The 24,685-nt window shown below is 39.2% G+C and overlaps 2 protein-coding genes and 1 long non-coding RNA gene across 14 annotated transcripts in view; 1 reads left to right on the forward strand and 2 right to left on the reverse strand.

The window, feature by feature from the left end:
- Positions 1 to 1,180: 1,180 nt before the first annotated feature.
- On the reverse strand, positions 1,181 to 11,502 carry DUT (deoxyuridine triphosphatase). Of its 2 annotated transcripts, XM_064517335.1 has the most exons (8): positions 11,379 to 11,502; positions 10,892 to 11,054; positions 9,372 to 9,463; positions 7,482 to 7,526; positions 3,162 to 3,236; positions 2,230 to 2,300; positions 1,438 to 1,516; positions 1,181 to 1,325 (listed from the first exon to the last, which is right to left on the reverse strand). In XM_064517335.1, the coding sequence occupies exons 1-7, from the start codon at positions 11,422 to 11,424 to the stop codon at positions 1,460 to 1,462; spliced, it is 549 nt and encodes a 182-aa protein (XP_064373405.1). In that variant the 5' UTR covers positions 11,425 to 11,502; the 3' UTR covers positions 1,181 to 1,325; positions 1,438 to 1,459. The 2 variants fall into 2 exon arrangements, with proteins under 2 accessions (XP_064373405.1, XP_025952837.1); XM_026097052.2 differs by lacking the exon at positions 11,379 to 11,502 and having other exon boundaries at positions 1,181 to 1,516; positions 10,892 to 11,328.
- A 4,524-nt stretch (positions 11,503 to 16,026) lies between these two features.
- Positions 16,027 to 24,685, reverse strand: part of SLC12A1 (solute carrier family 12 member 1) — a 55,079-nt gene continuing 46,420 nt past the window's right edge. For all 5 annotated transcript variants that reach the window (XM_026097057.2, XM_026097056.2, XM_026097055.2 and 2 more), the window contains 4 exons: positions 23,362 to 23,448; positions 20,679 to 20,814; positions 18,045 to 18,112; positions 16,027 to 17,087 (listed from right to left, as the gene is read on the reverse strand). In XM_026097057.2, the coding sequence (XP_025952842.2) occupies positions 16,952 to 17,087; positions 18,045 to 18,112; positions 20,679 to 20,814; positions 23,362 to 23,448 (427 nt within the window). In that variant the 3' untranslated portion in view covers positions 16,027 to 16,951. The remainder of the gene's footprint in view (positions 17,088 to 18,044; positions 18,113 to 20,678; positions 20,815 to 23,361; positions 23,449 to 24,685) is intronic.
- Positions 20,810 to 24,685, forward strand: part of LOC112981426 (uncharacterized) — a 57,854-nt gene continuing 53,978 nt past the window's right edge. For all 7 annotated transcript variants that reach the window (XR_010390756.1, XR_010390754.1, XR_003258706.2 and 4 more), the window contains exon 1: positions 20,810 to 22,029. This is a non-coding gene — a long non-coding RNA (uncharacterized LOC112981426). The remainder of the gene's footprint in view (positions 22,030 to 24,685) is intronic.

Genomic DNA, 24,685 nt, shown 5'->3' on the forward strand with positions numbered 1-24,685 from the left:
CCTGGGTATACAGACACAAGTGGTGTACAGCCTTATGCTAAGGGTACAGGGAAAAAAAGCATTGATAGTCAAAGTTAAATGCACATGCAGGAAAAGATGGTTTGTTTGTTTTTATTTTATTTTATTTTTTATTCTGGTCAAAGATGGATCTACCTGTTTCAGGACTGTTAAGTCAATGAAATTACTGTCCAACTGGCTGAAGCAATCAGAATGCTGTCTTGCTACAGTGTATTTTCCAGTCTCTTGGGGAAGGCAGGAAATGGACATAGTTAGCAATATTTTAGACCTAATTCATTGAAAATGGTTAGCCCCAGAAGAGGACACACAGCTAATATCAACAGAATCCAAAACTACAAAGAACACTGTAAGCATGTTAGTCTACAACCACCTCCTACCTTTCCACCACTGAGACACTGCACATAAAGCACATGGCATTTCAGCTATGAAAAATCTAGAAGCAGGATACAAAGAGCTGCAGGAAAGAATTCTGTTTGAGAGCCTCACTGCATTTTGTAATTCCTTTCTGTGAAGTGGCAGAATAGTTAAGATTCTCTCCTCTCTGCCCCTCCCCCCCCAACATGTTCCTTCACCTGAAAATTTACAAGTCATGTAACAGATTCCTACAGTTTAAGAAACAATCAGGTTTGGGATAGATTTGCAAAATAGATTTTCGTTAACTGGCCAGAATGGAACAAATACTCCTACTGAAAAAACAGTTTGTACACTGTTTCAGTAAGAATCTTCCTTTCATATAGTAATTTATTTATAAATTTGTCAACAAACAGCATATTTCATGGCATAAATGTACTATATAGTAAGTTACTTCCAGATGAGTTGCGTTTTTTAACTCAGATAATACTTATTGTATTGTCTGCTTTTTCATAAAGGGCTGAAAAATGGTTGTTTAAGGATCAGAGATAACAAATTACTTTTGAAATGACCTACAACCTTTAAAAATACTTGTGTAAGACAATATTAAATATCTTTGGCTTATTCTGATTTAGGAGTCACAGAGTAGGAAGTTATACTGATATCTGTATTATCACTGATTCTATACGAAATAAGTTCAGCATGAAATACTGAGATATGGGAAAGCATGCTTTCAGAAGACTAATACAAACTGGCAATGGAACAAGACAGTTATTTTTAGTTTAGGTGAGTAAAATAAAGTAAAAATGACTTGATGATTTGATATTTATTATAGTATAATCATCACGAACAATGGTACTTGTTACTGAGGACCAAACATCTAACAAAAAAATCCAGCAACTGATCTCTCGAGTCATTCATGTATTTTTCCCCGTAATTGCAAATGAATTCACTGCCTGTAAGAACAGAGAGAAAAGAGATCTCGATGTCTGTACAAAACCTTGAAATTATTTTTAATCTACCTTTGATTGAAATGAAAACTTAGATAATATAACCATAAAAAGTTACAGAAAGCATATTCAAAGTATCTTCAGTTCTGTCCAGTAGAACCAAAGCCACCTGCACCACGTTCTGTATCATCTAGAGCCTGAAAGACATCAATTATGATAAGCTGTTTAAGTGTCTTAACTTGCATTAACTTAACACTTATATACAACAGAAAGTCAGTCATAGAGAGAGGTTCACTCTTCTTGTAGCAACATATATAGCAACAGCTATAATTCTTAAAGGAAAACAAAAAATTTAGGAGCCAGACACTTACAATACAGGCATTTACAAACCTTCTGTCCATAACTGATGATAATTTGAAAAATACTATTGTTTCCTTATATTACTTTAAAAATGTTGTCTCCACAGAAAAAGTATCAGGCTTCATCTAAAACTGGGGGAGGGAGGGGAGGATGTTCTTTTCAAAAGAAAGCTAATGCATACCACAGCTTACAGAGCTGCATCCCAACTTCTGCTCTCACATGGAAGTGTAAGGAATTATAGCAGCCAGTGCACCTTATATTAACCGTGAAGGGCTGCTTTACAGGAGCATGTACTAATCAAAACAATCCCACATTGTGAAACAAGTTTCTAATAAACACTTAAGTGTTTTTCACATGCATGCTACCTCTTAAAACTTGGAAAAAAAAATCCAGGTAAATGCATGTAAGCATAAACACTTTTTACTCAGGCAACAATGCTACTGTGTTGTAAGGCAATGCATTTATCTATACCGTAAGTTTCAGCATATATGCACCTTTCTTAAACTCTTAATCCTTGAAAATAGCATAAGTATTTCTTTTAGCAACTTACTTGAACTTCTTCTAGCTCAGGATAGAAAATACGTTCACAGATCAGCTGAGCGATCCTATCCCCTTTTTTAACTGAAATAAAGTTGAAGTATTAGTATTTCCTTGAAAAAAACTGAACAATCAATACGAAGCTTAAACAATCCCTTTACAGGAGTATCAGAAAGTATTAAAGCCTAAGTACTGTAACTTAGTTAAACAGACTTTAGACATTAGTAGCCCACAAAAATACAGGCTATAATAAACTTCTGCTTAGTCTTTTAGGATGAAGTTTCAGCAGCAATACCAGCTCAAGGCATTTCCTCTCATTTACACATGTTGCGTGTTATGATGCCTACATATTGTAGAGGTTGTGAGATAGCTGCATGAAGGGCAGGGCTCCCTTGTGAACAGGAATTGATTTCTCAAAGAGCAGAGAAAAAAAATGATGATAGGAAAACAGATTATCTCTGATTAGTACCCAATCCAGTTCACAGAACTTATGGAAGTTTGTGCTGTGAGAAAAGGCTGCAAAAACAGTGGCAATATTGTAATGTTGTCCTGAAGCTTAAATCTGTGTGTATGCAGAGAGAGCATAGTTGAACAAAAACTACATCTTTATTACTAATATTTCCTGAGATCCTGAAGTTTATCTCAAATATTGTTCAACTAAAACGTCTTTTCTGCTGAGCAACAAAGAAACTTACCACAAAGTTGCACTTCAGTACAGCTCATGAATCTAAAGCTTAGCTAAATTTTTCCATGCCACTGAATTTACTAAGAGTGGAAACTTCTCATGTTGCCTTGACAGGATACTAAGTTTCCACGTCTTTATTAATTGCAAGAAGAAAACTGTTCTCAACTAATTGTAACTCTTCATCCACTTAACAGCAAAAAAAACCCCTCTCATTTCCAATTAGATGGCTGAAAACAGGCTTTGCTAAGCTTAACACTTACCTTCAAAAGTTTCCTTGCCAAAGTTGAAGAGTACTACACCAACGTTTCCCCTGTAATCCTCATCAATAACGCCAGCTGTCATAAAGCAGATTTAAGGAGGATATTCAGTTACTAAATGTTGCCAGTATATTAAAAAATGTTGGTTTAGATTAGGCGATTTCAGTATCTCATCCTGACATCCTTTCTACTAAGTATATGCACATTCGGACCATATATATTAAATACTGAAATATCTAAAAATGCAAATTATTTTGCAAAAATCTGAACTGAAAAACACTGTCACATATCAACTGTTTTACTACTTTATACCAGTTTTAGTTAAAATAGCCTGTCTGAAATCAAGACAGCTGTAGCAAATGCACGGTCCATCGGTGCTGCTAACTTCATCTCTTTCACTGTAAAGCAGAAGTTAGTGTTACATGATTTTTTTTTTTTTTTAAGATAGCTGAGGAGACTATCTACCAATACATATTAAAGAGATCAAATTCAGCTTCCCTGTTCTTTGTGCAGGGGGGCAAGGGGGAAGGAGAGGGCATGCATCTTGTTGGGTTTTGTTTTTTGCTTGTTTTCTCTCAGATACAGTAGTACATTTCCAGTAGAAAAAGTAGAGTTTGGGCTTCCTTGTGGATCAAAGTATGGATTTTGAAGTCTGCTCATAGGAATAACTCAAGTGCTAAAATTACATTTGGTTTGAAGACATTCTAGGAATTCTAAATAAAATACTATCTTTAGAGATTTTAAATGACAGAGAAAGTTGTAGTATAAAGATTAAGCCTACACCTTGAGTTTTAATGTTGAAGCACAACACCCGTGCTTCAGAACATGGAGCTTTTTTCTTAATTTGTTCAACTGTGTGAAAATGTTACAGCACATACTGTACATAATCCTGTACATATTCCACAACCTCTGCATCATATGTAGGCATAGTATGAAAAAAGTATTTATCCAACCATCTTTCCCTTGCAATAGCACAGGTTAATCTAATTATCCTTGAACAGCTTCCTAATTAAGGTGCTAATAACACTGGGAGTATCTCCCTGAGTTCCAACAAATCAGAAAAGCATGCAGTTCTCAGTAAACTCACTGGTTATTATACTATTCCATGTGTAATCGCTTAAAGAGATCCTAATTACAGAGCACTGTCAAAAACAACAGCGAACAAAACTTACAGGTTGCTGTGCATCAACATTGTCCAGAATCAAAAAAAATGGTTAAAAAGATTCCCAAATGTAGCGTTCAGTTCATTCAGACAGATCTTAATGTACAGAAGGCTTCTGCACATGTCCTTTTCTGTTTTTGTTTTAGATTAGATCAACTTTCTGAAAGTCAACTGTGCTTCAGCTAATTTTAAAATCACAGTACATCAATTACATTGGTCATTGCATCTAATAGATTTTTTGCATCATTTTTCCTATAATGCCCATTTGAGTACTTAAAATAACAGTAAGAAAACCTTATGCATCTGTGTCAGTGTATGAGCAGAAAATGCTGAACTATTGGAGGGAAAAAAGAAAAATTGCCTCCTTGCTTCCAGCAAAGAACTGTTACTTCCTCTTTTTTTAAATACTGAACAATCTAGAGCTCTCACACAATTGCTAAGCCAGAGGCTACACAAAGTGTTAGGTAAAGAGTGCTACACAAATAATTTACTTTGTGTTATACGTTAGCGGATGTTCAGTCTGTGCTACACAGCTACATTACAAAGAGCGACGGAACAATCCAGTAACAGTACAAATAACTTTAAGCTTCATTCAAATTCTGTAGTTAGTTTCTATTAACTTGGTGTCTTTGTCGACCTGAGTCAATCAACTGGAGGGCCCTAAGAAATGAAACAGGATGGAAGAGAAGGATAGGTGTGCTCTCTAGGATTTGAAAACTTATAACTCAAGATGGAAAAGACTGACAAACCCATCTTGGCTGAACTGAGGTCAGCAATATTTAAAATACAAGTCATTTGTATTACTCATTAAGAGAAAAAAAATCCTCATTAAAACATTCTACAGATTGTTTCAGACATACTTTCTAGAAGGCAGGAATTGCATTTCCCATATGCTTCTGAGGATGAAGGTTTTCCAAAGGATGGGAAAAGGCAGACTTCTCTCTCAAATGCATACTTGAACTTGCGCTTGGAGTTGAAGTTACGTATGAAGAAACAACATTTTTGAAGTATTTCATGACAAAGACCATTAGTCTAATGCTATGCTGAATGACCAAAATACTGTCAAAGCCATAATTTCAAATTCCACCAAAGACACAGCAGTGTAAAGATTTTGCCAAATTAATTCCCTACCAATCATTTTCTCTTTAAATGTGTTTATACCTCTACTGAAATAGTCTTACTGAATTTGACCAACATTTGGATTTTGAGTTCAGACTATGCTGTTTGTTCTAGAGAATATATGATCCTTGGGATAGGGACCAAACAGCCTCCCTTCTGTATAGGGTCAGAAACTCAGTTTATGTAATTGGGTGTACTGGCAAAATATGTTAGTGTAAAAAAAGCTTTCTCCCTTGGCATTCTATTATTCCAGAATAACAAATTGCAATAATTACACAAACTGCTGAGCACGAAGGCACTTTTCTAAATGACATATGTTGGGTGGAAATCATCTAAGTCATTTTTGGAAAAATCATGCATTGGAACTGGCAGACTGACATACTGTGTTAGTCTGTCAGAAGTTTGGCACATCACTAGCTGGGAAAGCATCCACACCTAGCAGAAGTGAATTCTGAACAGATTCTTGAATGCTCACAATTTTTTTTTTCCTCTGACTCCTTATTTACTGTCTAGGACTTTTAACAATGTATTTTTACTGAAACAGATAATGTCTTCATTGTGACAAAAATATTTATGCAGGACAAGTTAAAATGATGGGGAGTTTGGGTTTTTTCTGTTTTGTGTTTTTTCCTTAGAAAAAGGCCCCCTACTAACTGTCAGTAATAATTTCTATGCATGGTTTGTAAACCATCAGCTTTTCAAAAAAACTGAACATGGCTCCTCTGGAGCCAAGCCTACAAGTAAGTAAAGGCTGAGTAACAATCTCTCTTGCTTATCATTGGAAAAATTTTGAGTAAAGCCTAGCAAAGAGGAAAAGGCCTCATCTTTTTAATCATACTTTTCTTGTCAACTTCTGCAATGAAGCAAATTATCACTTATTTGCTAGAAATGTGCTCTCATCCATCCAGCATGTTTTTCAGAACACCCATTAGATGCATCTTCTTTATATCCTTACATCGGAAATCTAGGTTTTGGTTTTTTTACTATATACTAATCTATTATCAAAAAAACACAACCTCACTACAAAGACTATTTATTACTCAGGATTTTAGGATGCAGAAAGAATTTTATTTAACAGAGAATTGTATTCTTGTATAATTACAACAATTTAATATACATTTGGTGCTAGGTAAATTGCTGGCGTTACAGCTGTGCTCAGAATAACTCCACAGTAATCTTCAGCTCCACTGCAAAATGGGAATTGAACCTTCAACATTATTTACTTTATGCAAAAGGATAGTGATGCTCTCCTGAAGGCTTCAGATTGTAGGTGTGTCTATACTAAATGTTTTTGGAGAGATTGCTAGGAATTTCTAATCATAATTCAAAAAAGATCGAAGAAAACAACCTGTTGTTCAAAGCAAATCTGTTACTAGTACTGATTGAAAAAGACAATATAGACTTGTACAAAGTAGGATTTAAGTTTTACTTCTGTTTCAAAAGACTTTCAGAGTTTAAGTCAATTAATGTGCAAGTTACAGAGAAGTTTAAACTTAGTTTGCATTACATCATTGTCTGTTACATTTTGATAAGTTAGACTAAATTAAAGCTGTCTTCATCCCAATAAACCATTTTCTGCAGGTAAAGAATTACTCACAGTAATGGTGTATGTGAGTGCTTCTTATTTCTTTTGAATATCATTACTATAAATGTTCTATATAAAATATCTGTATGCTATTGATTTAATTCATTAAGATCCTAAACTAAACTGAAAAGGCCCAGAGATGAGTAGTCAAAATAGAGAAAACAGACTGCAAAAAAGCCATCTTTAAAGTGTTAGACAAAAAATAACATCTATGCTAGACATTACTCATAAGAATACTATATGGTTATTGTAAGAAAATCAGTGACATTATTTTTAATAACTCAACAGATTTTAAAATAATTGTGATTTACAGGGTCTTTGAAGTATTACTCCATTATCCCCTTTTGCCTAGCTACTAATGAAACTAGTGTTACTTATTTACACATTACAAAGTGAAATTAATGAGCTTCTTCAATCAAGATATACAAAAATTTATTAATAAGAACAAAAATCTTACCACCAACATCAATGAAGTGCTTTGCAGCTAAACCAGAACGTGGTGCTGGAAAACAAGAATGTTTGTAAGTGTAATATATTCCTTCTAACTCTTACACGATATTTATAGGTTAGATAGTTTGGTTGCACAGTCTTATCAACGAGAACTCTTCCCATCTCTTTCTAAAACAAACATGATTTTACAAGAAATCTTACAAGAGCTTCTTACAAGAAACTTTACTCCAAGTGCTTTGGTATACATTAAGCAAAATATCAACTGCTACATGCTACAATAGAATTGCAGTCTTTAAATGTTCTGAGTATGTCCATGTTTAGACCACCATCTGCAGTACAGGTTTCTCCACAGAAAGCTGGAACAGACAGTGGCTATCTAATCTTGGTTCATTTTGGCTGTTACCACTCTTCTAGAATAATCTCAAAAGACTATTTTGACTACTAGGTCAACCCATTCAAGTTACAATAGAAAATAATATTTGGTAAGCAGTTTGTTAAGAACATTAAAACTAACAGTAACAGATAAATCAAGTGACATGCAGGTTTTTACTTACCTTAGCCTACTTTGATAGGGCTGCTAAAATATCACTCTTCTCAAAATTTTCATTCTGAGATAAGAAAAATGCATGCGCACTCTCCCTTTACATTTGCATTACAAGCTCTGATCACATTCTCCCACTGGAGTGGCTATGTTTTTTTACTGTATTAAGAATTTATAAATAATTCAGACAAGAAAGCACAAAATATCCCAAAATACCTTGCACAGGTTCTCTCAGGAACTAGTCAAATTCTATTATACTAGTACTCTTAGGGTTAGTTTTTAAACAGCCAGGGGTGTGTTTTCCATGTGCTCATTACCCATTAGAAGTGTATATAGTCTAGCCTATAAGCATGTCAGGGCCTGGGATGCACCCCCTTTCTAATAGTTTAGTTGGCTAAGTTAGAGAGTTTAGCTGGCTGAGTCCAAAGTCAGCTCCTTCACTGGTAAGAGCTATTGTTAAGAAAGCTAGAAGCAAGGGCCTGCTCCTCCTTGCGCTTGGGAACTGCTTTTAAGCTGAGGCTTTATCACTGGCCCCTGCCTGCACTACATCACAGCCATGCAGCAGCTATGTCCCGTACCTCTGCAACTCTGACCCTGAGCTGGATGCATCGGCTGGGCCTCCTGGCTTCACCTCAGACCTGCCTCGCCACTGCAGACTTGCCAGGTGACCACTGCACTGCGTCTGACCCTGACCACTGTCTCTGATCCTGACCTGTCTTTGCTGCTCTGCATCCTGGCTCTTTGCTGGAGAGGTCACTACTCCTGCCTGCCTTATGATTGTGCTCTGCTTCTTGCTCACCTTCCCCTGCAGAGTGGCCAGCCCGCACAGCTCCCTGACAGCTAGCACAGGCCATCTTGAGCCAAGTCAATTAAAGTCCTAGAAGGGGGATGCGCTTCAGGCCCTGACACTGTGATTCTAATACCAGAACTGCAGCAAAATCATGGATTATTGCATAGCCTATAAAGTTGTATGGAAGTTATGAAAACTTTTACTAGCTAATCACTTCTTTGTCATGTGATATATATCAAACCTCAAGTGTTTTTGAGAAGAAATGTCAAAAGTACCAGGCTTAATAAATCACACAGCCATGTTTTTTTCTGTGTAGAAGAATCCGGAAAGCTTTAGACCCAAACTAAATGAAAGGATTGTGTCAAGCCTCTTCTACAATGACTTTTACATGGGTGCAATTGGGTGCAGCTGCTCAAACTAATATATGCAAGGAATAAATCTGTATGACTATATCAAAGTGGAAAGGGGTGACTAAACTAGGCTGCATGTAACTGCGCTACCTCGAGCCCAGTCTGCAGTTACAAAAATTGTTTCACTAAAGTCTTTTTTACAGCCTGTTTACTTACCTACTCGGCCATAGCATCCAGAAGGAAGTGCAATTTGAATATCTGTTTTCACTACAGCCTTCTCCATAGGTGGTATCACACAGTCATAGGCACTAAATTAAAGAAAGTAACACTAATTTCTGTTGAATAAATATATATAAAAAAACCTTTCTTCTCTGTAACTTAGAAACAAAATTACCCGTAATTACTCCTGCGGGGATGGTAGAGATGACCTACCACAGTATTTATACAAGAAATATTTAGGGTCTGCATCAGGTTTTGCAAATCTGTAAAACACAGGATATCCCTAATTTGATAGTGCTATCTTAAGGTTTCAGGAGAGTCATTTGAACAGCACAATCTTAACATAGCTATTTTTGCATGTTTTTAACTTGTAAATGAGACAAAAATACCAGTTTAACTTGAAATTAACCATGAGGTCAATGTGGATGTGCGGTTTTCTGTGCAAAAGCAGAAGTTTTAAGAATCATAATACACTGTTCCTATTAAGCTTTCTACAGCAAGTGAAATGGCATGCAACCTAAAATAATTTCAGGTAATGATTTTTATTCTGAGCAAGTTAGAAGTTCACAATTCACACAATTTGATTGTGGATCTTGGAGCTATAGAGCTTTTAAGAACTGTTTGAAGCTATCCAGTCGGAGGCTCAAAGAAAGGGAGTGGTGACAATACCACAGTGAGGTCGTTTTACTGTTTTAGGCCAGCCTATTTTGGCCTTGACCTTTAAACACGTGAAGCTGTCTAAAGTTTTTCTATGCACTCAAAGACTTTTTTTCCAAGTGTGCAGGGCAACACTGGAGGAAGTACAAGAACAAACCTGGGGAGAGGCAAAGAACAGAGAAAAGCACCACAGGTGGTGAAACAGAGATGTGTAAAGCTTCAGGAGGGTGTTCAGAAAAGGAAATGAGATGTGCAAAGCCAGAAGACATTAGCCATTACAAGCTACATATTCTAAATAATATTAAAAAGAAGGTAGAAAAGGCGAAAGTAGAGGGCACCACAGATGTAATTAATGACTGCATGTGATCACAAGAGCACTATGCAAACAGCCCCAAGTCTAACTGCAGCTATTCCCAAATACGGTGCAAACCCTTGAAAAGTTTTACGCTCAGCTGAAACAAACCGAAAACCACGTCCGTGCAGCCCCCTACGCAGCTCCAGCCGGGAGCATCAGGGCAGCCCAGCGGCCACGCGGAGCACAAGCACCACGGAGGGCCCGCGGGCAGTGCTGGTTTTCCCCCTTAAGGAAGCACCCAGGCCCCTGTCGGCGCCCACAGGAGCCCAGGCTGCGCCCAGCCCCGACTGCTGCCCCAGGGCTCCATCCCCGGGCCTCCGGGGGCCTCCGCACCTGGCGGGAGCGGCTCGGGGGAGGAGGAGCGGGCCAGCCCGGCCTCCCCCGCCGCAGGGCCGCCGCTCGCCGGGTGCCCGCCGGGGGGGGGGGGGGGGGGGTAGTGGCGGGGCCTGCCCGTGAGAAGAGAGGCCGGGACGCGGCCTCGGCCCCGCGGGGGGGGTCCCCTCACCTGTACAGGTCGTAGCCCGCGGCGCGCGTGGAGCCCCGGGACGGGGTGAAGGCGTTCTCGGAGAGCTTCGCGAAGCGGAGCCGCACGGCGGGCTCGGGGGGCGCCGCGGCCCTGGGCCGCTTGCTGGGGGACGCCTGCGGGGCGGCCTCGGAGCAGGGCATGGCTGCAGCGGGGGGGGGCAGCGACAGGGCGGCTGTGGGGGGGGACGGAAAGCGCGCGAAGAGCCCGCGCGCGGCACAGCCGACTGCGAGGCGGAGGCAGGGGGAAGCTGGTTCCCCGGCCCCATCTGCGCCCAGCGCCGGCACCCACGCCACCCCTTCCGCTGCGAATGGGCTCTGCCGGCTCCTCCTCAGCGCCGACCTCCGCGGCTCCTAACCCCCTCCTCAGCCGCGGCCTCGGCAGGGCCCTTCCAGCCGCCCGCCCCAGGTGGGGCGCTCCGTCCCCGCCCGCCTCCGGCCGGGCCCGCGGCCTCCCGCCGCCCCCTTACTGCGTCCGCGGGGGAAGAGCAGCTGCCCGAGGCGCCTGGCCAGCATTGTGGCCGCCGCCGCTGCGACGCTCGCCGCCCTCCCCGGGCCTGCGTGCCGCGGGGGGGCGCCGCGTTGCCGGGGGCGCGATGGCTGCGCGGCGGGCGGGGCCGGGGGGCGGGGGCAGGGGCAGCTCCCGCCCTCTGGTGTTGGCGTTGGCTGCCGTCTTCTGCCGCGTTGTCTGCGAAAGGCTGTCGCGTCCCCTCACGTTCCGGTGGCGCGGGCCGACGCTAACCAGGAGACTGACGGCTGGAAGCTCGCGCGCGGCCCCGCGACGACGTGTTTGTCTGGGCGCGGAGCAGCCGCTGCTCGGCCCGGCGGGTTTTGCCGCGCAGCCGTGCGTTGGGGGCCCGTTTTACTGACGGAGCTGTCGTTGTCTCCTTGCTGTAACGCGTTTTTTCTTAAATGCAGCCAGGTGGCGGTGAAACCATTGCTGCACGCTGCAGTTGGATTGTGAAAAACAGTATTTTGAAAGTCCTCCTGATTCGCAAGTTTATATTATTCATCGCTTTCAGCCTTAATAATGTGCACTGTTTAAATGAGGAGGTGTACAAATCATAGTCCTATGTGAAAAAGATGCTTAGAGTATTTTATGAGTCTTATTACAAGCCACCCACAAATCAAAGTGGATCAGAATTTTTAATTATATTAATATCTAATTATAAAATATTTTTACACAGTTTATTAGATTTTTTAGTTATATCTAATTATAAACTATTTTTTACACAGACCTTTATAGAGATTACAACTGCATCCTGCTGTAGAAAAGGATTAATCTTCTAAATGGTCTGAGCTCCATTTCAAATTTATTCTTCACTGAAAATGTACCAGCTTCCAGTACATATACCAGGTTAAAAAAAAAAAAAAAAAAACGGTTGAAACGCCTCGGTACTGGGCGTGTTCTGTTTGCTGTGTAGATGAAGTAATTTGGTTCACATTCCTGTGCTGTTGATTGTTGGTTAGTGCTGCTATCCATTGGGCATTCCCAGCTTTGAAAAATAAAAGTGAGATAAACTGAAATTATCTGCCTGCTGCTTATGTTCGGAGTAAGAGTGGAAGCAGCTTTTCTTTAAGCAGAAAGAAACAGATTATAGAGTTGCTTTGGGGATACTAATCTGTCACATTTTCCCTCCTGAAGTTTTCGTGTTAGAATGAGCATTTTTATTAGAAGAAAATTGTGTCTTTAAAAGGGAGGGCTTTTTTTTCCCCTCACAGTCTCACTTAGAACAGCTGTCTCTCTCACAGTGTTTCAGATTAACTTTGTAATTTAAAAGGCTGCTGTGGGAGTGTTTCTTTGCAATTAAGCTTTATTTTTGATCTTGTGTTTTGCTGTTCAGCATGGGGGGCCTGTGGAATTTTGCCACTGCTTTTTACTCAGTTCCAAAACAGCCTTAATGCTTTATTTTGTTTGGAACTAAATTTCCTCTGATGAAATTCCAGTGATGGCATAGCTGTGGATTATTGCTCTTGTTATTTGTGGAGAATGTGAGTTAAAACTTGCCAGACTTGATTGGTGGTTACACTGGTACAGCCACGCTTCTCATCCTAACGGTCGAGGCTCGTGCGAGGTGTTCCCTCAGCAGAAGAGGCTGGACCACCTCAGTGTGCTGCCCACCTGCCAGGTAGCCGTGCCACATAACCACGTGCCAGAATTAACAGAATTAAACAGGGGTCCGATAAACACCGGAAGTGTGCAGCACTGCCGTAGGGTTTTGGAAAACCCTTGATTTTTCCTGACCTGCACTGCTAACTTGAGGGCTGTGCCATATGCTTGTTTAGCAAACAGCTGCAACACTTTAAGGAATTACTGCCTCCTGAAAAAAATTACAGTCATGTGGCATGGGAGACAGGGCAGTACCACTGAGTGATCCTCAGTCACTCCATCAAAGTCCAGTGACGCAGTCAAATGACCAGCTGTAGCAGCTTAAGGGAATCCACTGAACTTGAAGCTGAAGAGACTGAGGATTGTTCGTGTTCTGTCCTCCCAGCTTTACTGATAAGTCAGGGGCCTCTCAGAGGGGAGGCAACAAACAGGAGGAGAGTTAAGAGTCAGTAATAGGTAAGACTGTGCAGCTGTCTTCCCCATATCTGCAGTTTCAGTGCTAATTACTGTCACCTGCAGACTACCAATCAGTTGCTGGAACAGCTCTTGCCTTAAAGATCTTGAAATACCATGAGACAGACTGTAGAAAAGGAGAGAAAAGGAGAAATGTTGAGGTTTTCTGAAAATGAAGGACAGCTGTCATGTTTTGCCTAGCCAGGAAGACTTTTGCTAGGACTTCTCAAAGATGTAATGGAAGTTGCACGGTAAAATTCCTCCGCCTCTGCAGTGGGTTGAACTTTGTGCTTTGTGATTACGATAGTTCAGTGGAGAAGTCCTTTGGGTGTGAAGTATGGTAGTGGCATATTGTTTGCACTGTGGCTTGAGCAATTGCAGCTGTTTTATCTTAAGAATGTGGTAACTTTTTGGTTAGGTAGATCTTCTATTCTCCCTCTTGGGTTGCTGATAAAGTAAACCTCTTGTCCATTGGAGAATGGAAGGCTGGTGACATGCACGTTGGAAAAATGCTGTTTTGGAGCACTAGGTGGGGACACCCAATACCATCACTAAGCACTGTGCCGTAGGGATATGCAATCAAGTTGACCAACTTGCCTGTGGTTGTGAAAAAGTTTAGGCAAATAGATTCCCTGAACTGTACCAAAATGCCTTCTGTGAGCTCCTCTAACATTAGGAAGGAAAGATAAGATTCACTGGTGAGACAAGCGGTAATGGATCATTTTAACAGGCTCTTAGGCACAAGCTTAGCTATACAAAGTGTGGGATGCCTAGACTTTTGAAGAACACGAAATATTCTTTGTCCCCACTTCATATCAGCAGTATTTTCTCACTTTAATGACCCTTGGTCACCTGATCTATGCTTACTTTTGTTGTGGCTGATTCAATCAATCCTCAATTATATAAACCTGCAGAGTTAGTAGTGGCATATATGCTCAAAAGGTGCTAGACAGTTTTAGAGCTATGCTTTTTCTGAAGATGTCAAACTTGTAATTAGAATTCAGTTACTAACACTGATTAAAATTCAGCAGTTGTTTTATGCATAATGTATGTAGAAGAAGTGTGTTACACAGTGGAAAAGGAGATAGGCGGACTAATGAAATTTTGCATCTGAAGTTAAAATTTGAGAGTTCATAATTGGCATGCTCCCCAAATTAGTTGTGCACACACTTTATTTTCTGTTCCTCACTATGATTTCTAGAAGCTCTAAGGAAACTGCTGTGTTCAAATTACTTTTAAATTTGTGGAAATATTGCTTTGCTTTCAGATGTTAGGCACTATTGTGTCTAGAGTTTGTGCTGCTGGTTGTAAAACCCATATATAGATCCCTTATAAATCTCAATAACTGTTCATTTAGAAATATGCCTTTCATGAGGATTCATTTTAGCAATGCCCGGGTGTGCTTGCAAAAGAAAAGCGTGAATAGCATTGAAAGTGCCATTGCTGGTTAATACTGTGCATCTTCTCTTTTTAGGTCAGTTTAGGTTCTCAAAATATGTTTGGGGCAATCATCCTTGTAGGCTGAGAATTACAGTATTTTGGAATATTTAGGAAAAAATCCTCACTGTCATGTGTTCATTTCTAACTTTAGGTACATAGTTGAAGGGCTTAATGAAGATTCATAATAGCCCCAGCTCCTTCCATAGATTGTGAGAGGAGAGACACCTGCGGAGGGCCTAGCTGGAGCCTCCCTGGAGGCTCTTTTGTTCCACTGACTGGGTAGCACTCATGCCTTGTACTCGTTTGGTGTCTCAAGTAAGGTGGAAAGAGTCGTTGCCATTGCAGTTCTACAAAGGCAGAAGGATTTGACAGCATGTACTGTGTCACTGTTCACATCACTGTTAGAAATTAGAATAATCTCCGTTCTACAGATGCAGAATTTGAGGTTTTCTTTGCTCTGAGCAGTGCAGGAGTTCTAGTATATCTAGGAAACCCATGTATCTGTGTCTTGCAGTTAAACTGCAAAGTAATCCTTCAACCTGGTTGTAAATGTGTAAGAAGGATCGAAGGAAGAACATTATGAGAAAATACCAGTATTTCATATCCTGCCTTTAATAGGTGGAGAAAATTAAAAATAGACTATTGGGCTACATTATCACGTTCTGATGAATTGCTGCTGTTGAACTTGGAAAAACGTGAATATCAAATGTTCTGCATTTTTGGAGAAGAGCAATTGTCATAATTTAAGCGAAGAAGGAGTATGAGATCTGCTTTAAACATTTGGTGAAATTTGGGGTCCCCTGGCTTTACTAGGGCTTAGATCTCACTCTCTCCAATTACTTGCGGAACTTCAGTGATTAAACTAGCTTGTACCCCTTAATGTTCTCTAATTTAAATAACACATGTAGGATAAAGTTTCTCCATTAAAAAGAGAAGTTGCTTTTATTGACAGCTGAAATAATATAGTACTATAACACTGCAGAATAGAAAACAGAAAAATTGCATATCTTAGTGGATCTCCTTTATTTCAAATTAGTGTATAACAACTATTAGTCTAAAAATAAGAGAAATAGAGAAATACTCTATATAAATCAGAAAAAAAATAGGCATGCAACTTGACTAAACATCAAGTTTATTATGTTTTGTAATCACTTATGTAAATCACTATATATATGATCCCTAATTTGTAATCTCAGGTTATATTAATGTACAACATTCATAGTAAAAATTGTCAGAATATTTAGTATTTCACTAATTTCTCCTTGAAATTTACTTATTGCCTTTAATTATTGCAGTCGTATGTTTAAGTCCACTCTGTATCAGAGCTTGAAAATTCATTATCAACTCTTGTCATATAGAATCCTTACTTTCGTATACATAACTTTTCTGTTTGTCAGATTAGAAAGCATTTGAATTAACATAAATTAGGAAAACAATTTTGGTAAAAGCATGTGCTTTTGGCATAGATAGTAATTTGGCATTGCTATAATTAAACAGCACTGCAAGTATTCTACTTCTATTATGTTTATGGTTTTGACTTGATGGATACCATGCAGGTTTCTTTCTATCTCTCAAGTGTGTGCATTGTATCTTAATCCTCTTCTGTGTCTATTAGCAACTATGACAATGTGGTATGAAAGAAGTATTTATTTATAGATTTAATGCTTTTTGTATTGTAGCTGTTACTTTTGGCTTTCTAAGATAAGTATCAAAAGGATTTTATATTGCATAAAATGCAATGCATTTTTAGATTGTATAAAATGAGTGCGGTTTCTTGTGTGTGTTTTTAAAATGCTGTCAGGCTTGTGATACATAGGTAGATTTTCCTTCTTTTGCCTGTACTGGAGTGTAAAACCAGTAGGGACCAGTCACATTTTCTTGTCTAACTCCCCATTGTGTTCTGCCTTGGATTTTTGAAAAATTTTCTGTTAATAGGTCAAATTCTAGATCTGTTTTGCATAAGTGTGTCTTCAATAAAGCATTGTCATTAAAAATGCATGTTGAAATCAAGCATGGGCTATTCTAGGCACATAAGTTTCGCTATGAATAGAAAGTCAGTACGTTTTTGTGGTTGCCCCTAACCATTAAGACTGGAGGGAGGTTCTTTGAGAGAATTTCTAGCCAAGCCATATACAGGTGATCAGACACTACTCCTTTTCTTGCCACTGGGAGACTCCTGTTCCAATAGAAGGAGAAATAAAATTACTGTTATAAAGACGGTGTTAGCCCTGATAACATGCATCTTGCTAAATATTAAGTAGAAAACATTAACTGTTTATATAACAGGCTGAATATTTTTGATCAGGCTACGTGACTGTATTAATCTTGTAAAACACAGAGGTACCATTAGGCCTTAATCTTGCAAATTCTTGGTCACCTGGCTAGTGCCATTAACATGATTAGTTGCACTGTAATATGTGGAGTCCTTGTGATAGTAACCTTAAATACATGAAGAAGCATTTTCAAGTTCAGGACCATTAGCCCCATGGATAATACAATAAAAAACAGAGAAGAAAAATATAGCACATGCAAAATTAGGCAGTCCATCAGCTCATTTCCTCATGTATAATTACTGTGAGATGAGAGTTTTACAGTATGCCTCAATTTGCTGTAAACGTTATGTGATAATCTCCTTTTTGGAGACTGAGTTAATAGAGCTGAAGAGGTTTATCTGTGCAACACAAATACTGATTTATTCAAGTTGTGTATGAGAAATGTGATTCTATGGAAAGTTCTTCTGGCTAACCACTCAATTTATGATATGTAAACAAAAAGAATCCTTTCTCTAACTTTGAATTTTTAATAGTTGGGGGAAATGAAAGAAAAATGTGTGGTTTTGGCAGGTGAGTAAGCAGGTATAACACTCAAAATTTAGAGCTGGATGTGTAAATGATGTTTTCAACACATTTTCATGAATAGAGCTTTGCTTTAAGCTGTAAGGAACTATTAGGTAAGGTTCATATTCAGCACAGTCCAGAGAACCATCAGTCCAGATTTAAGTCCCTCAAAAGATGCTTAAGTTAGGTTATTTTTTGCTCTCAAGCCTGAACACAATGCTTTCTGCTGGTCTAGTCCAGAAATCCCAACACACAGTGGATTATTCTCTAGTGAAAATCAAAATTGTTAAACTTACAGGACAATGAGGTTAGCTGCCCTAGAATGTTCTTGTAAGAGTTCATTCAAACGGACTTGGCGGTAACTCTGTTTTTAAACCAAAAAAAGATTCAGTTAGATCAGTGCCCCACAGTCCTACTTAGACTGCCCCTTATCCCCAAGACTTTCTGCTGTTGCTTTGGCACCACTGGAAGCCAGGACGGTTCTGTGGTCCAAAGTGACAGAGACAGCAAAATATGAGGCTGTCTAGGGTATGTTGCTTGTTTACTATTGTTATCAGGGGACCAGAATTGTTGACAACTCTGTAAAATTTCCTGGGGATGGAGACTTTTTTGTACTGCCACAGGGCCAGAACTGGGTCAGACATTTTTTCAGTGTGTGTTTGGCTGTGGAGTATAGTTGCTTGGGAGCTGTGTGCAGACTCTTGTGCTATCTGTTAGTGGCAGTTAATATATTAATTCATCTAATTTGTTGGTGTCCAGCTGCCATGCCACTAGGACTATACAGCAGTATGTAAATAGCCACCTTGCCACGCAGCAGAAATTCTTCTCTTAATCAAAAGATAAGGAGGTCTCCCTATATTATAGAGTAAAAGAATTAGCTTCTTTATATGTAATGTATTTGTATGGACTTTTACGATTTGCATAAATGGCTGTTACTTTGAGATTCAGTCAAGATTACTTTACAGTCATGCTCAGGCTCTCAAAGCTTTTAAAATATAACACAAGTCACAGAGAACAAAAGAGCAGGGCAGAGTCGCATACAGTTTGCAGCATGGGAGAGAAGTGTGTGTTAAGTGAGCCTACCAGATTACTGTGTCCATTTACCAGAGAAGGTAAAAAGCTGTCTTTTTTCCAGTCAGACCTTAAATTTTCCTTCTGTGCAGAAATTCTGCTTTCATTTTAACCCTGTGTTATATAAGTAAGAATCCTCATAATTTATTCAATTATTTCATGAGAGTCACCCTATAACATCACTGTTTATCTCTGATGATGCCACCTATTTTCTCCTGAATTTTAAATGTGTTTTCATGTAGTCCATAAAGTTCCCAGAAATGACTTAGCACTGAAAATGAGGGACGTGCCTTTCCAGGCACGTAATCGAAAATTTTTTTTGCTGGTCTTCTTTTCTAGAAAGACTTGGCATTTTCATATTGCTGACTGCTTTCAGTGTAGGTTGTTGTCGTTTTTGTTGTTTGTGTGTTTTCCTCCCCCTGCTTCTTCAGTTATTGATGTGGACAAGACCAAGCTTAATGTTTTTGTTTTCTTTCTTGTTGCATCTTCACTGTTTTTGTACGTGGGTGTGTGTCTGGGAGTATATTCCCATCGTCTTTTATGCTGGGATATTATAAGGGCTCTGATTCTCAGATTTCGATTATTTATGCTGAGAGTGCTTTAAAAGTTGTCTGCCTACAGCTGTCCACCCTAACTTTCTGTTGGTTATCAAATCTATAGAAAGGGTAATATAGTGAGCAGTCACTCTGCTTCGCAGCTGCTGCAGTCTGTGGTATAGTGTGTTATCTCAAATCACCATTGATTTCAGCTTATGTTAATATGGCAGGCTGTGACCTCTGGCGGCTCAGAGCTCTGACTCACAATCCTTGCTGTGCTGAGGAGGTTACCAGCACCATAAAGTGGAGATAACCACACTCTCACTACACTCAGGTTAATCCAACAGGAACCATAAATTAGATCTCTAGATTAATTCTCTGAGAGTTGCAGGACAACTTGTCCCTTCAGGGTGGCACTGTGGGGATGGTTCTCAGTATTCTGTCAGTACTGGCCTGATGAAGCCTTCGCAGCTCTGCTGAAAAGGTACAGTCCAACAAAATTAAAGAGAAACCCAGGCTCTAATTCAGCATGTGGATCAGGCAACACCAACCTCGGAGTGCCTCTGACCTGCAGGTAGAGCTTTTACATTGTAGGCAGGTTTGGACTTAGCTCTGCCTTTGAAGTAAGAATCTGTGTTAAATCTCTGCTTTGGATAAATTCAGAGAGCCAGTCGTAGGGTCTGGATTCAGCTCTAAATTTCCCAGAGTAGTGAATGCTGGAACTGCACTTGCACTTTTAGATAACGAAATTAGATTTTTATCTTGAAATGCAGACCCAAGCTCTTGAGCTTGCCCTTACAGCTAAAATCCTCCATTATTTTGCTCCATTTAGCAATCCTGTAGTGTTTTCCCAGTGTGTGTGTATTATTGCATAAGAAATTGTTCAGAGGTGCATGGATGGATATGTCTACCCCGCCCTTTTAAAGGTTTCAAGCTCTAAAACAATGAAGCAATTTAATAGAGCAGAGCTTACTAGCTCAGGCTCAGCACAGTACTTTGTGGCTTCTGGTTTAGAGCTGGCTTTAATCTGGCTGACTCCGAATGTGGGCTGAGCTTGTTCTTGTCAGTCTGGAAAACGCCCTGTAAACGTGCCTATAGAGCGCTCCAAGTGAGGTCTTACACAGTGCTGAATAATGCAATCGTACTACACCTCTGGAGCGCTGACAATAAAAATCCAGTGTCTGAATATGAAAAGTAGATTCATACACGTCATGTATTTCTAATTCTGTATCTGGCATTTCACATTTTCTTACTAATTGCTTCAAACATGTAGTCTACATCATAAGAAAAGGTACGAGTGTAAAAAGCTAGGCAAGGCTTTACCTTCTCCTTGAATGCTTCCAGCTCTGCATCTGTAATTTTCCATGGAGTCTCTCGCTTTAATTTCTCAGCAGTTGTTGTATCTTTGCAGCTTTCATGGAGGCGATATGGTTCAATCATCTCTTCAAAGAATTTCCAGCTGAAACAGCAATTAGGAAGGAGGCCTTACTGCAGGATACTAACTTACTATTTCATAGATAGTCTGTGTAGGACAGGCCCTGTTGACTACAGAACTGTAACTGAAAAACATGCAAAATCTTTAACTGTTCTGAGCTACATTGTGCCCTAAGTTATGTCTGCCACTTTAATATGCTGAGGTTACTTGAGGATAAAGACAGCATTTGGCCTATTATAGTTGAGGGGAATTTGTTGCATTTTCCTGGTTGTAGCATAGATACTGAAATGAGTTCTATAGTAACTCCAAAATGCAATATATTGGTTACTAACATTAATAGTGAATATGGGATTCCTCATAAATACTGAGTTGTTATTCAAATTGTTTTAGCGTTAACTCAAGCAAAGACTTGACCCATGCAGTGTTACTGTTACGGTTTTAATGAAGTAGAGAAACAGGCAAAATATATCTCCCATAGCAAGGGGTTGAGAGAAGTGGTGCAGGTTTTTTGTTTTTGTTTTTTTTTCTTTTTACCCCTAGTTTTGGCTCAGATGGGTGTTCATTCTCAACTCTTCCACAGATTTTCTCTGTAAGTTTTGGGTTAATTCTTAAGGCTTTGACTGACACCACCCAGAAGAGCTCATTGTGCTTCCTCGCTTCCCTGCTTGTCCCTTCGCTGAGATTTCCACCATGCCACAGAGACCTCAGGGCTTCTCTTTTGTGTCAATGCACGTGTGCTGCTTTTAGCTCTTTGTATTGATAGGCCTCACTGTGAAGGGAAATGGGAGGCCTGGGCACTGGTCTAACTTTGCTATATGGCCAGCAAGTCAAGAGCAGGGTTAAAGTCTGTGACATACAGCCTTTTACACTGCTATTGCTAAGTTGACAGCTTTTTCACATCCTTAGTGCCTGTTTCCATATGCAAAATAGTGATAATCTCCCTAGTGAAATAAACGGATGCCAGCTGGGAGAGAAGCACCGTGGTCTAGCAAGTGTCTGGTCAATTCACTTGTTCTGACAGTGCTGATGTGGCAAATGTATTTTTTATGTTAATGCCAAATACAAACTCTGTTCTGATTTTTAATGCATGTGTGTTTCTTTCAGCTTTTTGCATTGTAAAATAATTGCTTAGTACTGGAAAAAAGAAGAAATCATATTCTGCACAGCTCTTTGTTTAATTGAAAACAAAATATTGAGGAATCAAAAGTGGACTAATGAAAAAGTGGACTTTAGCTATTTGTAGGTATCTAGTAATAAAATATTTATATGTTTTAAATTGCATCTCCTAGCTAAAAATCTCCAATGCATTGTAGAAACACTAGTGAACCTATTACTGGTTTTACAAAGTTACAGGCGAGGGAATAGAGCCCCAGTGGGACTGGGAGAGTAGCCTGAGGTTGCACCGGCATGCAGAAGAAAGGCTGGGGGGTGCCCTTTGACTACGATATCTGCAGGTGTTGAATGGGGAGGAGTAGGGGATGGGATGGAAGAGCATATAGCAAAATGAGAATGTTTTCAGCAGATCTTTAAGACCAAGAGTGATACTGTGAATTGCATTAGGATTCAGTTGCTCACTGATCAAAGTACTGTATACTTTTCTGTAAATAAAGCAGAAGAAATAGTCTATTTCTATAAAACTGTGCTTTTGAAACCAGATAGTCTTGAAGACTTTGGATGATGTGCAGTGCCTACATTGCACAGAAGTAGAAATCCAGAGATAAGGGAACGTTCCTCACTCATGATAGCAAAAGAGAGAAGGTGCATTTGCCTGCCACACTGGCTTTCTCTACGATAGATTTTGAAACAAGGGCCTTCTGTACCATGTGTGTGGAAGATATCATTATCTAAAGTGTCAAAATACAAGCCTAAAAAACAAGGAGGAAACTGTGAAGGCCAGATTGTTTTTAATATGCTGTGAAGAGCAAAATGTTTAATAGTGGCATGGATCTGAAAATATCTAATATGCTTGGAGATGAAGCTAAGTACCGTTACCAACTTCCTCACCATTGCCTAAGAGCATTTATTCTGTAAATAAGTTAACTTTTAAAAATATGCAGTTGAACCTTCATTATATTTGAGTGATGGGAGAGTGCTATAACACTGCCTTCATGGGAAAGAGGAGTATGCATGCATTTGGCCTGAAGAATGTTAAGTTTCTGAATGCTTGGCATGATAAAAGCCAGAAGACCAAGTCAGCTGAGAGAGTAGGTGTATGAAAGAACTGTGGCTGAACAATATGGTGAAATGGAGGCTATTGCAACCTAAATGGATATTAAAAGCCATCATATAATGATGGCCATAAAATTCAGTGACTCCTAACTATGGTGTCTAATTAGTCTTTGTATGAAAATTAAATCTTATCACTACAACATAAAGAAAAAGGCTGCCTATAGTTCTGACCCTTTGAATTGTGATTTTTAAAACATTTTTTCCCCGCTCTAGATCTTGGAAAATAATTGCAATAAAATCACTCTATTATTATCCTTTGATATTTTTTATGATCAACATAAAAGAAACAAACTCCTGATAAAGGGCTGCTGCTAAATGATGGATTTTGATAATGTTTCTTACCTCTCTTTGCTGGGCTTCATATTGATATCACAAACAATATTAATGTCAGCAAATTTTATTCTGAATTTACTTAGAAGTGAAGCCATCCTGAAAACAAGAGATAACATTTCATTACTATATTTTTGAGTGCCTTGAATCAAAGAGCGCTCATAAATGAGTTAAGATACCAAATGCAATTGTGTCATTAACTATACAACAAATTACTTTAAATGCTTTAGTGTTTCAGTTTCCAATTAGACAACCTGCTTGGTATGATTGCTGCAGTATAACTCATTTAACTGAGGATCAGTAAAAATCACAAAAAATAGAAATAAAAATTTGACAGAGGGAACGATGTTTACATTTTAGGAAGAAAAGGTACTTTGATCAAATATTTGCAAAGGCTTGAAATATAAAGGAATGTATTAAAACACTGTAGGACAGGACTCCCCAATAATTAATGAAGGTTTCTGTTATTCTGTTGTTACACAGATTCTCTGCATGGAGTACGTACAACACCGATAGTGTATGCATTGGTGAAAATTTGATCCAGAAAGTTCATGTGTAATATACAACTATTTTTTTCACCTCTGAATTTATACTGGTTCACTTTTATGTGTGTGCAGTTTTTTGTTTTTATTTTTTACGTTTTGATCTTATGCAATTGCCAGGAGGAATGCTTTAGAGTTTTGTGTGTGTTTGTGCTCAGATTGCAGAGAGTTAGGTCAGTTCTGCATTTGGTTGAAGTATGATTGGGAACTTTTTTTTTGTATATAAGCTTTGGAATTTGAAAAGGTCAGAAACTTCCTAGGAGCAGATCATAATAGAAATTCATTTTTGCTTATGACCTGAGAACTTATATTTGGTTTTGTTTTATAATAAGAATGTGGTGTTTATATAAACCTTGAAGTCTTTTGGGACAATAGCTGTTTTGAACACCAAGAAGAGCAATGTCTCAGCTTCTATGGGAAGGTTTTAATATTGGGGAATTACATATAAGCAAAAGTCCAGATTAATTTTATTTCTGAATTGGCAAATACAGTGGATGGAATTGTACTTGGATGTTCTTGTACTAGATCTCTCTAGGGAACAGAATAGCTAACTGCCCTCTGGATTTGTCTTTCTGAGGCTGCTGTGTATGATGGATAGAATATTCTGCTGAGGAAAACTAATGTTCAAGTTAAAATATATGTATTTGTTTTTCTTGGCGACATACTAGGTCATTGTCAACTATACTGACAACACTGTTCACTCAGGATTAGAATTTGGGTTTTGTAGAAAAAGCAGTGTCTATGGATACTGGAACTGCATGTATAAAGATCTGTGTGTTAACAAATCCCATTTG

The sequence above is a fragment of the Dromaius novaehollandiae genome, chromosome 10 (assembly GCF_036370855.1).
Source record: "Dromaius novaehollandiae isolate bDroNov1 chromosome 10, bDroNov1.hap1, whole genome shotgun sequence".
In the NCBI taxonomy this organism is placed as follows: domain Eukaryota; kingdom Metazoa; phylum Chordata; class Aves; order Casuariiformes; family Dromaiidae; genus Dromaius; species Dromaius novaehollandiae.